General features: G+C 38.5%; 1 protein-coding gene across 1 annotated transcript in view; it reads right to left on the minus strand.

The window, feature by feature from the left end:
* The window catches only part of LOC145786816 (uncharacterized), a 296407-nt gene that overhangs the window by 194548 nt on the left and 85938 nt on the right, over nt 1-15921 (minus strand). The window contains exons 19-22 of the mRNA XM_082598556.1: nt 12109-12261; nt 8505-8671; nt 6954-7119; nt 1998-2137 (exon numbers count right to left, since the gene is read on the minus strand). Of these exons, the coding sequence (XP_082454682.1) occupies nt 1998-2137; nt 6954-7119; nt 8505-8671; nt 12109-12261 (626 nt within the window). The remainder of the gene's footprint in view (nt 1-1997; nt 2138-6953; nt 7120-8504; nt 8672-12108; nt 12262-15921) is intronic.

The following is a 15921-nucleotide window of genomic DNA, read 5'->3' on the forward strand; positions in this document are numbered from 1 at the left end:
TCACAGTGGATTAATAGAGTCCATGTTCGGGCTACAAGATCAAGCTTCATGAGTTCATTCCAAGAAACCTTTGGTCTGCTTTTACCCCGCTGTGGTACAATGTTTATGCTTCTGGCCTATGTATCCTTGAGCTGCGTTCAATGTATCCAGACCATCTCAGTCTGATGTTTCTTCCTGTTTCACTTAGACATACCGAACAAAGATGCTTTTCTGCTCTTCTTAGAAAGTTCTGGTTGAGACCAGAAATCAATACTTTGACCTTTCCCATGTTCACTCTTTAGGCCTTTTGCTTTCATGTCTTTCTCCTAGGTAGTGATTCTCTCAGCTAGTAGGGGAAGGTATGGACCCATGACTATACCTGACCCATGAACCACCCCCTTCCAAATTCGAATAAAACCTTATAGTAGATTTTTTATCAACTAAATAAGTTGCATTTAGTTCAATTGTATTTCTTGGAAAGTTCTGGATGGAATCTTTTAAAATTTTGCAAGTTAGAGGGTGGGGAGTGATTTTGAGGTGTTTTAGTAAAATTTCTCGTTTGCGTTTGGAGCTTTATAGAAACTTAAATACAGCTAGCATCGAGATATAAAATTCAGAAATTGTAATGGGCTATATAGTGCAGGATTTAGTACAGTTCATTTAGACTTTACTTCATTCTAATTAAGTAAAGCTAAGGTGGAACTTTGTCACCAACAGTTCTGACCGATGATCGACCAAAAGTGTTGTCCCTTGAACCACATAGTTCATGGGTTAGCACAATGCCTAATTGAGGGACAATAAACATGTTTCATTTATTTTTTATTTTAGAAATTATTGTGTATTGTAAGTAGAGTGTAAAGTGTTATAAAATGACTAGCGAAGCTGGTAATGCCTTATCAATTGTTTTTGTCCTCCCCCCACCACTTGCAGGAACGACAAAACAAACAGTCGACATTAAAAAGTTTTGAACCGACTTTTCGAAGTTTAATATTGCTTAATCTATTTTTGCAAACTGTTAGCAGCAGTGTGCGCATTTGACAGTGTATTTATTGTATCATAAAAGTTTGCTCTAAACATCTTTAAGGTCAAACTTATCAGAGTGGTTCAAGGGTCCATACCCGGTGGTTCAAGGGTCCAAACGCGTTTTGCACCCTTGAACCACTCCGATCACTGTCAATGTTGTCAAATATTTTTGTTGATCCTATAATTATATGTGGTTGAATTTTTTACACAATATACTGAAGTGATCACACTATGTTATGTGGAAGTTTCGTCATCATAGAGTGATTAGTTAACCAACTATAGCTTTTAATGTGAAAAAGTGGCTCATCAGTCCATACCTTCCCCTACCCATAATAAGGACCCATCGTAAACTGCAGAGTGCGTCAGTGTACAACACTTCAGCAGCTCCCAACGGCAACCAGTGCGCATTGGAAATGACAGGGTTTCCGGAATGATGTTGGAGAAGTGGGCTCAGTACAGAGCTCTGATGCGCATGTACTGCTACTTTGAAAGAGTTGTTGTACTGTATATGTCTTCAACACAAACACAGTCCCTAGTGCCTAAGTAGGCTACATTGATCGTGCTGTCTGTACTAGCCATTCCACAACACTCAGCTTAGCTTCCGCTTGTCTCACTAAATAACCTTTCTTGGCATTAAATCAAAAAGTTTTCCGATGTCTAAAAAAGCCATATAAAAGGTTTCAGCAAATGGAACCTGAGAAGCAGAAAACTTGTTTAACTATGAACCCTATCAGTGGGAAAACCTTGCTGAAAATAACCTAAACACCTTACTAATTTTATTACAAACTATACTGAGTTAGCCTATTGGCACTGTTTTAACATAAAATAAACAATATATCTTCCACTGATCAATAAAGTTTGAGTTTCTGAGAAAGTGTGGCTGTGGGAACAAGACTTTTAAAAATTTCTTAAACAATTGTTCATTATTCTGCAGTAAATAGAAAATAGATTGTCCATAAAAAAATAAAATAATCGTCAAGAATACAATCACTTACTTTTTTAGGTATTCTCTCGTAGATGCATCAGATGATGAAATATTGAGCTTGTCAATTATTACATCCACTATAGCTTTTAGTTTTTCTGGATTCATACTATTCATTGAGACAAAGTGGCCGCCATTGACTAATTCAACAACCTGGATAATTTTTGACAATTGGTCATGTAGTAATTTTTCATTACAACTGTACCACATCATTTTAAAATCTTAGAGGCACGAACTAGCTATTGTATCACCATTTTGCTCATTAAATTTAATTGGCTAAGGAATTAACCTCGAATTTGAACCGCCTTTAACTTTTTATACAAGTAACACAAGCCAAGTTACAATTCTCAAATCATTCTTGTTTCAATTTTAGGGTTTCTAAGGTTTGTATAACTAATATTCAAACAAAAAAGGTAAAAATTCTGATACAGCATTTACTCATTAATTAGATCACGAGATCCTTTTCACAACCAAACAATGGAGAACTATAATCTAAAAAATAAATGTAAATAATATTAGACGGATATATAAGTTATCATTATGGTGGAAATACAATGCTACCACTCTCTGCTTTATCTACATCAGGGGTCACCAAACTTTTTCTCTGAGGGCCGGATTGCTGCGAGATTAACAGCTGCGGGCCAGATGCAAATTGCGAAAAGATATACAGCTACTTGGAATCTCCATTGACTTGAATTGAGCACAATAAATAACAAAGTCAGCGGTGGAATAGCAAAATTGTGATGAAAATCGAAAGGTTGCTGGAAAAGTTATCCCATGCTGTGATACACTAAAGGACATCGTGCTCTTGAAAAAACATTTCATCTTTTCAAATTTGGCCTAGGCTGTCTCCATTTCTGGTGGCCTAATGATAAACAGCAACGTCAGTCCTTTACAAAACGTTTGGCAACTTTTTTTCCTTAACAGTTGTAGTGCAGCTGTTATTTCCGCAGCACGTGGGGGGCCGGATGAAATTAGTTCACGGACCGGTTCCGGCCCGTTTGGTGACCCCTGATCTACATAAACCTAGTTTGGTGACCCCTGATCTACATAAACAGAAAGAAATGGATCAACTGCAAAGCAAATTGCAGTTTAGGAAATACCGTATAAAAGTTTGTCTGAAACCTACGGGGGGGGGGGGGCATCATTTGCTGCTATGTAGTGCCAGCCGTGTTTGGGGCTAAAAACCGACTTTAATTATTATGAAAATTTTGTCTATAACTGTTTGTTCAAAGGTAGGCTACATAGCAATTAAATTTGCTTGAATTTGGAGACGAACCTATATAACCATGTGCACCATAAAACTTGCTATCAAGCACCATAAAACTTGCTATCAATACCCATTCGTGCCAGCCGCTCGGCTTCTGATCAACGAAGCTGATGAACAAGACATCTCTGCGGCTACTTGGGCGGACCATAAATGGAATTCTGAATGGAAGTCAAGCACCACCAGACTCCATTCATTCATCCCCGACGCCGACACACGCCCCATCGGCCTGACACTACAGAGACAGGCGTGGGTGCGCCTCAACCGTCTCCGTACGGGCGTCGGGCTTTTCCGCTCAACCATGCACCAATGGGGAATGGCTTCTTCCTCCTCCTGTGAATGTGGTGCCGAGGAACAGACCGCAGACCACATCATCAATGACTGTACCATCTTCAAACCACCTAACGGAGTGGAAGGTCTGCGCGTCATGGATGATGAAACTAAAGACTGGCTGCTCTCTAGCAGCCTTCCAGTGTAGTCCGGGAACATCGTGAATCTGGGGTGGTAAAAGGATAGACCCTCGGCCCCAGAAGCTCAGACGACGACGACCATAAAACTTACTTAATCCTATCTTAGTAGGCTACGAGCTGTTTTCGTACGCGGAAAGTACGTCACCGGCTATCTTAGCCCCGCGTGAATTAATCGCTAATAACGGGAGCTATGAAAATCACAGGGCCAAAATATTTTATAAGATAATAGCCAAGTGTATTGTGTGTACAGAAATTAATTTTTATCTAACAAATTTATTGAAATAAATTGTTTGAGATGAAAAAACGTCAGAAAGTCGGTTTTTATTTTAATTTCCCGAAAATAGCTTCAAAATTGAAATTTTTGAATTATAACATAAAGTAATGCTAAACTAAACAAAAATTTACTTTTGCTCATAAATATAAGGCATTTTTGGGCGTTTTTACATTTCAAAGTAATTGCACTAACATTTATATTGCACTAACATTAACATAATTATATAGAGCTAGCATTGCACGAAAATGTCTAGCCACCTGAGACGAAATGCTTATTGTGAAGGGCAGGAAGGTAGAAAAATGACCAGTGTATGTTTAGAAAATTAGCAAAGAATAAAAACTAAAAGTCAAGAAATTTCACATTTCTAGCATATTTCCTTCTGTGAAATATTTCCATACTAGAGTGGGGCGTCCTCATAAAACCTCGTGTTGTTACAAATAGAGTAAAGAACAGAACATTTCTGTATTGAACAGACCGACTCATTAACAGTATATCACTGTATGCAAACGAATTTATTTTCACACGAGTCAAGTATATATATTCTTTGTTTCTATTTGAATACAAGATTCTATTTGAATTCCCAGATTCTATTTGAATACAAGACCTTCTGATGATGCGTTAGGTGAAACAATTTGTAAATGCTTCAGATAGTAATAACTATATTTGATTTAATTTGCTCTGCTTTGCTTTTTTGCTTAGCATTGAGCACTTTTTTGTAGTATTAATAGTTTTCATTGTTTTATTCTTTGTTTATTAATGCCGATGCATAAATTTTCCATTCTGCTAATCTAGGTAATTTTCTGCGTTATTTGCTGAGTCGAATCTTCCGAAAAACTTGACGTCATGATTTCTGAATCATGTCTAAATCCTTAACCCAGCTGCACCACAAATCAGGTTGAAAATATCAGCATAAGACATATATTGTCTAAATCGATAAAGAAATGAGAAAAAGCAAAATAAGAGTTATCTTAAAAAAGAGTAAAGTTGCACATAAAGATCAAGTCTAAGACAACATATCGTTATCATTAGAGTACAAGCACCAACACTGGAGCAGCATTTTACTTGATTAGTGTTTATGTCGACATCATCCATTTGTTGATTTAAAGTGCCTCTGACAGGAAAATAAATTTGCTAAATTTACCTAAGATACCAAAGAGATGACACTAACAAACTTCCCTGACCAGCAAATCGTAAAAAATATCAACAGGCTACTAAGTTACACTCTTGTAAACTTTCGTTCACTTTCGGCGAATCTGGTACTCATTCAATTGCGAAAATAAAAACGGCAACACCGCTATGACATCACCATGGGTGGGAAGGATACATTCTTTCTCTGTGGTGAGTTGGTAAGGTATGGAATGACTGCTCCAAAACGTCAATGTGTGGGGCTCTATTGGTCTACTCTAAAGCATGTGCAAACTGAGAATTACCGAAATGAAAAAGTCAGCTTATTATTACTATCAGGTTTAGATCAAATAGATTGAGTTTGTTTTTATCAAACAGCATCTCAATTCAATTGAAATTGCAGTTTTTCTAAACTCTTGTAGGGCTACAATTTGGATAATTTTTTATTTGTCCTAATCTGGCTATAGACATTTGCAGTGTAACAGCAGTATCTCACAAACAGTACCCTTAATTTATGGTTGAGGTAATGCCTGGAAATTGCTGTTTATGTGACAGAGTCAGTGACAAAGACGTGCTGTGCTATCTTTTCATGCTTTCAAACAAAACAAGGTGCTAGAAGAAAATAGTCAAAGTTTTCTTCAAGAATTCGAAAGTGGGATGGACCATACAAAACTAGTCGTATATATGTTCTCTTCACTTCACTGGAGATGATTTTGTTAACACCACCAACCCGATTTGGATCTTCTCAGCAATGAATGGCGTGCTGGGAACTGTAGGTGGTGCGTTTGCCACAAGTGCGAGTCTATGTCCCAGCCCAATGAATGTGTATGTTGCCATGAAGTGCCACAGACGAAAGAACTTTTGAAGAAAGACGCATCTAGCTGTGTTACTAATTTGACCGATTTTGAGGCACACTTACATCTTGCAGTTCTGAGGACTTTTTTTATGAGGAGCAGGAAAAACTGGAGAAAAACCAATAAACCGAAAGAAAACGAAGACCTATCAAAAGAGTAAGGATGTTGCATTAGGCTAAAAATACCTTAAACGCTAAAGAATGCACACTAAACGAAGTGATTTTATTTCCTTGCAGGCAGTATCGGTAATTAGTCGCTTACAGGCATGTGTTGGAGTGGATTCTACAAGGTGGTGCTCTCGGAAGCAACAATCGGATTGTGTTGCCGTCATGCATTGTTTGGAGAATCCGAAACAATTTTCAAGTCCAAATGGCCGTTACACCGGATTTCAATGGCCAACTGAAGGCACATTATGAGAGAGAGAAGTTTTATTTATTTATGAATAGTGATGAATGATGATGAATTAAATATGAATGATGATTCGTACGATTTCTTCATTTTTCACTTCAAGTATATTTTAGGTTTTGTATGACCGTATCCAGTACAGTTTTATTAAACTGCAAAAAAACAATAAATCTTTGAAAAAAGCAACCGCTTGTACCTACTCCGATCAAACTGTGATCCACCAATTACATCTAGAAAGCATTTGTTTCATCCGTCGCTAACGACGCCCATCCAGGATGATGTAACACCACCAAAGTCGTCCCAGAGCAGTGAAATATGGAGTTTCGCCTGTGGTGGCGCTGCGGAACTGTCGTTTTGTATAAATTTCACCCTAACCAGTCGAGCTACGAGGTTAAGATTAAAAAGTTCGCTAAGCATAATTCTGCGCTAGGAAATGCTTAGAAAAGTTACTATACTTGGGTCCAACCTGTCAGGGGCACTTTAAATCAAAGCAAAAATCTTTGGTCAGTTTTATGGCCACTGAAACAAAGTAATCAAGTGATGTCTCAATATAATAACAATCAGGGTAACTCACATCTTCGCTTGTCAACTTCCTCCAGACATAGGCAGGGAGGCTATCAGTAAATCCCTTCATCTTGACCACGAGGCCGCCAGTGATATTCTCTAGCTGCATCATTTTGTCAACAATAGCTCTCCTTTGTTTTATTGAGATGTGGTCTTCTTCCAACATGCAACTCAACCTAAAACAGCTCGACTGTTGATCGTTTGTGAAACATTCTCAGGTTCAGTGGATTGGGTGCTCACTTTAATATCAACTCGTTCAAGCCAGAGACTTCATTTAAACGAATAATTGCAATGCACTGGAACTTTTCCTTTAAAACAAGCAATCGTAATAGCTTCATGACAAACCGCGTAACTGCAGTGAAACCCCGGTTGACCACCACCCCCACAACGAGACCACTCCGTTATCATGGTCACTTTCGGGAGGGCCAAAGCACAAATATTTGTCTATAATAATATCCCAGGTAGTAAAAGTTGCCACTTTTACATTATTTCAAGGTCTGAAATGTCGTTGAAATGATGAAAAAATAACAACTTTTGCTGGCTGGGACACTACATTCTGTTTCAATAAAGTGGCCACTCTGGTTTTCATACCGCGAACACCAAATAGTTGTTTTGAAAATGATAATTCAATTCCACCAAAGCTTCTGCTCAATAACTTACATGATCGGTGCAATGAAAGAGTAAGGTAAGCGCGCACATACACACCAAAGAGAACCCAAATGCACAATGTATGATAGGTGCGAAGTACGGAACAATGTCGCCAACCTTGAGGCTTTCTAGCAAATTTGAGATTATTTTTGCAACTCTTGTTTTTAAGTTCACGGTTTGTTTTTTAGACTGAAATTGAGAGGTTTAGTTGTGGTGAATATTCCACCTTTTTATTTTCTTTGGAAATTCAAATTCTTGACGAGTAATTTAAGCGACAATCAAATGATATTCCAGCTGGTAATGCTAAACTAGAACTACCTGAAGAAGATGAAACAAGTTCTTTAACTGAGGAGAGCGGAAAATATATGTTACATCATGTGTCAATGATATAAATCCTTTCTATTGGAAAAAGACGCAGCCAGTCTTCTGACATCTCACTACAGTTTTAAAAGTAGACTCTGTGAGTTGTCAACAGACGCATTATGACAAAAGTTCATTAGCAACTTTTTTAATTGTAGTAAACAAACGCGTATCATATTGATGTCCCAACGTCCCATAGTTTTGTAATAGAAACGGAATTTCCTATACCTACATAAATTACTGCTTACATATAAGCTGCACGTGCAACTGTTATAAACATGACGTGAACAAAGTAAAACCGGCTAGCGCGACTTGTTTAATTCGGTAATTATGTCACCCAATGGGTGGTCAAGAACGAGGGTGTCACTGTATTATTCTACTTTTCACAAAGAGACAATATGATGCCTTTATCTAACTAGTTTGTTCTACATTATGCTAAAATGATGAACCCTATCACCGAAAAAAAATTCATAAGGCCTATAATCAAGTACTGTATAAGAAATAAAGCACAGTCAATGCACGAGAGCAAGAATTCTGTTCATGACCCACGCACAAGTCTGTATCCATCAAAGCATCAGGTGAGACGGCTTTTATTGCAGTGGGAGAGAGACCGAATGCAAATGGGCAAAGTTTATCAAAAATCTCCGACCCAAATCTTTCGACCAAGTCATCAGACACCACGGTGGCCACGACCCGTGATATCCTCCAATACTTATTTCTCTACAAATGCAAAAATATTACGTTGATGACAGATGAATAAAAATACTTCTTTTAGCATATTTCTCAACTTTTTTGTAGTGTTATAGATGTTAATTAGGGCAGGGGTCCGCAAATACTTTTTGGTGCGACCCAAAAAGCAATCGTTCGAAATCTTCGCGACCCAAACGTTTCGGAATGCGCAAAACACTTAGCAAATTAATATCAATTCCAATACGGTCGTCCCCGCTTATTAAGGCCACATCGGGACCGGACGGTTTTGGCTTATTAAGCGTGGGACAATTTTCTACCACTCGTTGATCAGAAGTTGAGCGACTGGTACGAATGGGTGTCTTGAATCTTGATTTCAGTCGACGGGGGTGCTGGTTTGGGGGAGCAGAGATCTTGTGGTGGAGAAGATGGTTAGACTCTAGTGCTCGTCGGCCAAGAAACAGAGTGGCTTCTTCGTGACCAAGCTCAGCAGGTTGGGTGCCAGCGAGAATGGCAAAATTGTCCAATGGTGTGGGACGCAGGCATCCGGTAACTGTGCGCAGGGCGCTGTTTATGGCAGTATCGATGTTATGGCAGTGAGCACTGCGGCAGCAAACAGGTGCACAGTACTCTGCTGAAGAGTAGACAAGGACTAAGGCTGCTATACGCAAAGTGTCATCACTCGCCTCCCAGCTGGAGCCTGCCAGGCGCTTGAGTAGTGCAGCGCGGGATGTCATTTTCTTGCGCAGTGACACCAAATGATGGCGGTATGTGTACGATCTGTCTAGTGCCACCCCAAGATATTTTGGTTCGGGGCAGAAGGACAGAAGTTTTCCATTGTAGTTCACGATCAGCTTTCCGATTGTGTAGGTGGAAAGCTGCCGCCAATGCCTTTGTTTCCCTGAGTTTCAGTCGCCAGTTCTGGAGATAAGCTGAGAGAGTTTTCATGCCCTGCCCCAAGGTGTCTTCCAGGCTATATAACCGTGGACTTAACTACTGTACTGCAATCGAAAGTATAAATTTTCTTGTAGCCTACCAAATTGTACGAAACTCAGCACATCAAAGACTATATGATTGTATTTATTTTTGCCATACAAGTTATATTTATGGTAAGTTTAAACCGTTTTGCGACCCACTGCGAATGGTCTCGCGACCCAAATTTGGGTCGCGACCCACCATTTGCGGACCCCTGAATTAAGGCACAATTAGCACTGTTTAACATATTATCGGATTAGAATTATTGTACTTCGTTAGCTCATATGAATGTACCACAGACATAACAACAACTTAACAAGTCAATGGGTTTAACTTTTTTTTGGATCTTTTTGTTCACACAAAATATGTACGGACATAACAGAAATAAAATAAATTTTCAAACATCATCACGTGAAAAAAGAAACAAAAAACGTTAAACCCATTGGTGTTGTTCAATTTTAGTTACATCTCTGTGGCACAACAAAGTGCACTATCTACCAGAGCTTTATCATATGAATGTCAAATCAAAACTAATGTTTCGTTCGAACCTTTCTTGTCATCACAATCACGGGGACGTCACTGGATTAAAACTGGACAACTACTGATTTGCGCCTTTGTGCAGCATTGTGCTACTGCTACATAACTCAATTACTCTGCAATTGCATTTGTGTCCATCAATCTTCTTCTTCTGGCTTTATTCCCACTTCAAGTGGGACGCCGATGCAAATTAGAGTCCTCTATATCACTCTATCAACTTTCTTTCACAAATTTCCAATTGTCTCATTCTTCTTCCGACATAGGCTACTCTTCGTCTCACGTGACCCAATCATTCAAGGCGTGTCTCACTCAGCTTACCTTCCAGCTCTTCGACTTGCATTCATTCTCTGATGATTTCATTTCATAATTTGTCCTGCTTTGTCCACACCAGAGACCATCGCAACATTTTCATTTCAGCCACTTACATTTTCCCTTCCTGTGTCTTTTTCAGGGCTGCCGTCTGCATCCCATACAACATTGCTGGTCTTACGATTGTTTTATATAGTTTTCCCTTCAGCTTTTCTGGCACCTTTCTGTCACACATGACTCCTGTTATTTTCTACCATGCTCCCATCCTGTCCACCAATACATCTCATAAACCGTTATATTTTACACCAAGCAATAACATGTTAAAGGTGCCATCAGCGTAACGTAAGTAAGGTGTCATCAATCGTCAGCTGCATAGCCAAGTGATGAGAGCTCTGGAACGGCACTCGAAAAGGTGCTGGTTCGACACCGCTCAAGAGCATGCGGCTGTGTACGTGACAACACACTTAAAGGCATACCTGAAGGTGGTTACGAAGATTGGCTTCCTTGCCCTCCCGTCCACTTAATCTAAATCTTCAACCACCGGACGTAAGCCTGGATACGACCAACAAGTTATAGTCTTGATCTTTTCTGTGCTGGTATTTTCAACGAGCACAATTCTCTTAAACTATTTATTCTCTTTTTTTCTGTAAGTTGTGTGGGATCAGGATTTATGGAAAAGAATGAGTCAAAGAATGACCGAGAATAGTAACTGACAAACTGGATGAAAAGAAAACATGATATATGTGTATACTCTCCAATGCGGTTATATATACAGCAGTGAAAAAAATAGCTGATTATTGACAGTTTAACTAGCTAGGCATCATCTTAAACATCAGGAGGTAACCTAGTAGCGTATAGTCACCAGAAGAACGCAAGTCACTTTATTTATAGTTTAAAACAATGAAAACTATTAATACGCAAAAAAGCAAAGCAGAGCGAATTAAATCAAATATAGTTATTAACATCTGAAACCTTAACAGCCTGTTTCATCTAAATAAGGATCATCAGAAGGACCTTAATTTACACTTCGTTTCTCTTCTACTATAAATTATTCATTACATTTAGGTTTATTTTATTCTGACGATTGCTCCTGAAGAGAGTCAGATGAAAACATGCAGCTTTGAGCTATGTGCAACCTTCTACTAGTACGTACTTTGTACCGTTTATCAATGCAATTTAGTTCAGTAGGACATAGCCCTAAGATGGACCATAGGTATTTTTTTCGAGAACAGAATACTGTTCATACATAAAAAACACAGTCACATGCTCTTGAGCGGTGTCGAACCGGCGGCCTTTCGAACGTCGAACCAGGGTTCTCACTATACAGCTATGCAGCCGATTATGATCATGATGATCTTTGGCTAAAAAGCAGGAATCAATGCAGGAGCCCAATTCGAGATCTGCAAATTCATACCTTACTTGTTCTGCAAAATATCTTCAAAGTGTCACAATATGGTACAACTAACAATAGCAACAATGCAACAGTATAGCTAATTATGAGTATCTAAATAAGGAAGCCTGCTTCACTCGGGTAAACCTGGCAGAGAACATTGATAGGAAGATTAGAACAATTTAGCAAATATTACATCTTATTGTGAAAATCACACAATAAATATTAACTGCAAGCTCTCTAAGCGATTCATAGAAACCTTTCTGTCTCTAGCTATGGTGAGGGCGCTCTTGATCTGCTGGTCTGTAACGGAAACAAGAAACTTGCTCAATCTCTCAGGGTTCCTGGAAGACGTTTCAGCAGTAAAAACATCAAGAACATTGCTGGAAGACATCGCTGATATAACGGAAGGCTGAAAAAATAACATAAACCAGATGAACACCGGCAATGGACACTGGACAGGTAATAGTTGAAAGTAAACATTAAAGAAATAATGAATACAAAAATTGAGAATCTAAAGCTTCCATAACACTGTATACTTGGATATGAAAATGGAGATAAAGAATGATTTCAATCTTAATCATCGGACAAAAAGCCCAGATGCATATTTACAACAGGTCCTTATTTTGTGTCCTATCCTGAAAATTGACCAATCAGCAGGCGCTTTGTTACGTTGTGTCACTTGCAAAATTGATTTGTATGTTTGCGTCTTGGAAAAATAGTTTTCCAGTTTGCTCGCTGTTTAGCAGGCTGGTAAGTTAAAGGGGACCTGAAATGAAAATTTTGTTGTTGATTTTTTGGTGTTTAAGTATTATCTTTTTCGACAATTTTTTTTGATAAACTTTTTTGTTAGGCAAATATAACGAAAAGAATATCAGTCACCGGATGGCGCTATGTATCTTATGACGTAGTTGGTTGTTCAAGGATTTTTGTTTGAACCAAAAAGACAGCGCCTTGACAGAGATGACTGTGATTCGGATTCGAGCTCCGACAGTGCCAGCTCCGACACCAGTAGGATGGAGAATTTGAAATGGTGTAGGTGTGGAAATTGTGCCATCATGCCAACAATGATGGAAAATGAATGTTGCCAGGACTGTTGCCAAATAAAAATTTTAATTTTATAAATTTCGAAAAAGAGAAAAAAAGGCTAATGAGTTTTTTCTTTAAAAAAATTCTAAATTTATAAAAATTTATTAAGGTGTTGCAACCGTGCCATATTTTAAACTGATTGTCCTGCTTTGGTGTGGTGCACGCTAAAACGTCCGCATTTTGTCGCTTCTACCTTTTTCTAGACCTCTGCTATGTTTGTCTTATACTGTTTTTTCGTTGTGATGGTCAGAAATAAAAGCAAACTAAACACGCCACAAAAATGCGCAGTCTAACGATTGAGTCAGTTCGGGTCAGAATTTACTTTAAAAGAACACCTCCTGGGGGTATCGAACTCATATCCTTGGTAGTACGAGCCAGACAAAGATCGTACGCGCCACTGATTCACTTAGCAAAAACAGTTGAATTTAGAAGTTATATATGCACTTTTTTCATTTGTTTGTCTTTTACTTTGAAGAGAAGGTGGAAGAAAAATGCGCAGCAACAGCGCGCATGCGCAGTAAAAGCGACGTAAAAATTAAAAAAAAGGCATGGAACGGCTATATCTACGGCACCGTAAGCATAGCCACTTGCGGCCAGAAAATGGTCGCTGCACACACGGCAGTGCTTGTTGAGTGGTAGGTTTTTGAGTTAATTGTACTCCCTTTCACGTTTCTTCCGTTACTACAAAAAAAGGCACGGAACGGCTATATCTACGGCACCGTAAGCATAGCCACTTGCGGCCAGAAAATGGTCGCTGCACACACGGCAGTGCTTGTTGACTGGTGGGTTTTTGAGTTTCATCACAGAGATCCATTCCTTAAGCTTGTCTTGATTATTCAGAGGTAAACGATGAAATTGTACCCCTTTCACGTTTCTTCCGTTTCTACAACTGGGAGCCATACAAAAAACCATCTCAACGCGTAAAACTCAAGTATAAAATTGTTCTTTGTATAATTATGTAGCCCACTTGTTTATAGTTTATTTGTATGCAGACTAGTGGTTCTGAATTCTGCCTAAACAACCAACTACGTCATCAAAGATTTCGACCAATCAGAATCCTTTAAACCAAAACCAAAGAGAGCAAGTTAATCAGTTAACTGAAGCCTATACTGACTGTACTAGCGTAGCTTGGGCTACATCACAAATCATACATGTAGAATTGAAATAAATGAAAGTGCACATAAAATAACTATCATAAAATAACGCAATCAATAAAATAACGCGCCGGAGTTAAAGTCGCTATGAAACCATTCCGAACCATCGGCAATATGTTATCACTACCAAAAGACCTCACCCCTTTTGACAATAAATGTGGTGTTGTTTATGAAATTCCTTGTAATGATTGTGACGCAGTTTATATTGGCCAAACTGAACGTAGTATATATTCCCGGGTCAAAGAACATCGCAGAGCGGTCAAAAATATGGAACATGAAAAGTCAGCCCTTTGTTTACATATGTTAGAAGAGGATCACAAAATTAACTGGTCAGAAACAAAAATTTTGAAAAATGAAAGTAATTATTACCAACGCACCACCGCAGAAAGTTGCTTCATCAACATCACATCCAAACATTGCAATGTACTCAACCGGAACGACGGAAACCTTTTACCAAAACCTTATAAATCATTATTGTCTCGACGTGCAGGCTTCAAGTCTACTTAAACACAGTTGGAAACGTTATTGCAATCTAATTTTGTCTCGAATTTCTAGTGGTCTTCAGTGCTTCGAATTTATGTTTATTGTTGGAAGTTTTTTACGTAATTTAACGTCGAAAGTAACCGCACATCATTAGCCAATCTTTAAAACATTGTGTTCTATTTCTCTTGCCTTCAATCGCACTTTTTCTGTTGGTCGTCACCGCTTTGAATTTTTATGTCTATTGTTGGAAGTTTTTACGTAATTTAACGTGGAAAGTAACCGCTCACACATCATTGGCCAATTTTTAAAATATTGCGTGTTTTATTTTTTCTTGCCTTCAATCGCACTGCAGTATATAACCTGGTGAAATTTTATTTTGTATGTTATTCGCTCTGAGGATGCGCATTGTCATGGTGCGCGAAACGTCGGTGAAGCAATAAACCATCTTGTTTGTTGTTAATTTAATTTCAATTTCAATCAATCAATCAATCAATCAATGTTTTATTTGTCAGTAACAGGAACATAGGTACATGTTTGAAATATGCAATATACACAGTACAAAAGTTACACAAGTTCCCATACCGACAGGGAGACAACGAGACGACCCTACGGAAATTACGATTTTGCCATTTAAAATAAGCTTACAAATTTTATCAGATGAACGTAGCAACTAGTGCTAGAAACGATAATTGTCCTGATGAACACCTTAACTTTTCAGTATTCAATAGAAAATAAGTTAAATTATTGTGGTTAATACTCAATATAGCTGTTAGTGGTTAGCAGGTTATTGCCACTGTGCACCGAAATAGGGCGGCCTAGCTAAACAAGGATGTGACTTTTTCTTTCTGCATAGTCTACCCTACTAGCTAGCTTAGGCAATTGCTGGCATTATGGTTTCTGTAGTAGCCTACCACCTACTGCTTCAAATTGAAGTCATCGTATCAATCATTTCAATGACGTTACTCGATTGTACTTTAACAACGGTCGTCTGTTACTGGATGACAAGCAACACCTAAACCATAGATATCTTACATATAGATATGCAACTCAGTGGTGCGTAACGATGTTTGAAGGCTAACAGCGTAGCTATGGCTGTATGCATTGACTTCAAACTTGGCACAGCAAAACAACTTTATTTTTAATATATTTTTTTGGTTTTTGTTTAAATAAAACTTTCTTCGTTTTCAAGTTGACGTATGGATTGCTTGTGATGACGTCACATTCTCGTTCCGCATATTCTCATTCGTTCCGCACATTCTCGTCACATGCTTTATGGAGATTCTGGCGATTGACAACAAATCACAGTCACAGGGGGTACCTCTAAATACCCATTGTCAGGCATTGCA

Source organism: Aplidium turbinatum, chromosome 17, assembly GCF_918807975.1.
Source record: "Aplidium turbinatum chromosome 17, kaAplTurb1.1, whole genome shotgun sequence".
Lineage (NCBI taxonomy): Eukaryota > Metazoa > Chordata > Ascidiacea > Aplousobranchia > Polyclinidae > Aplidium > Aplidium turbinatum.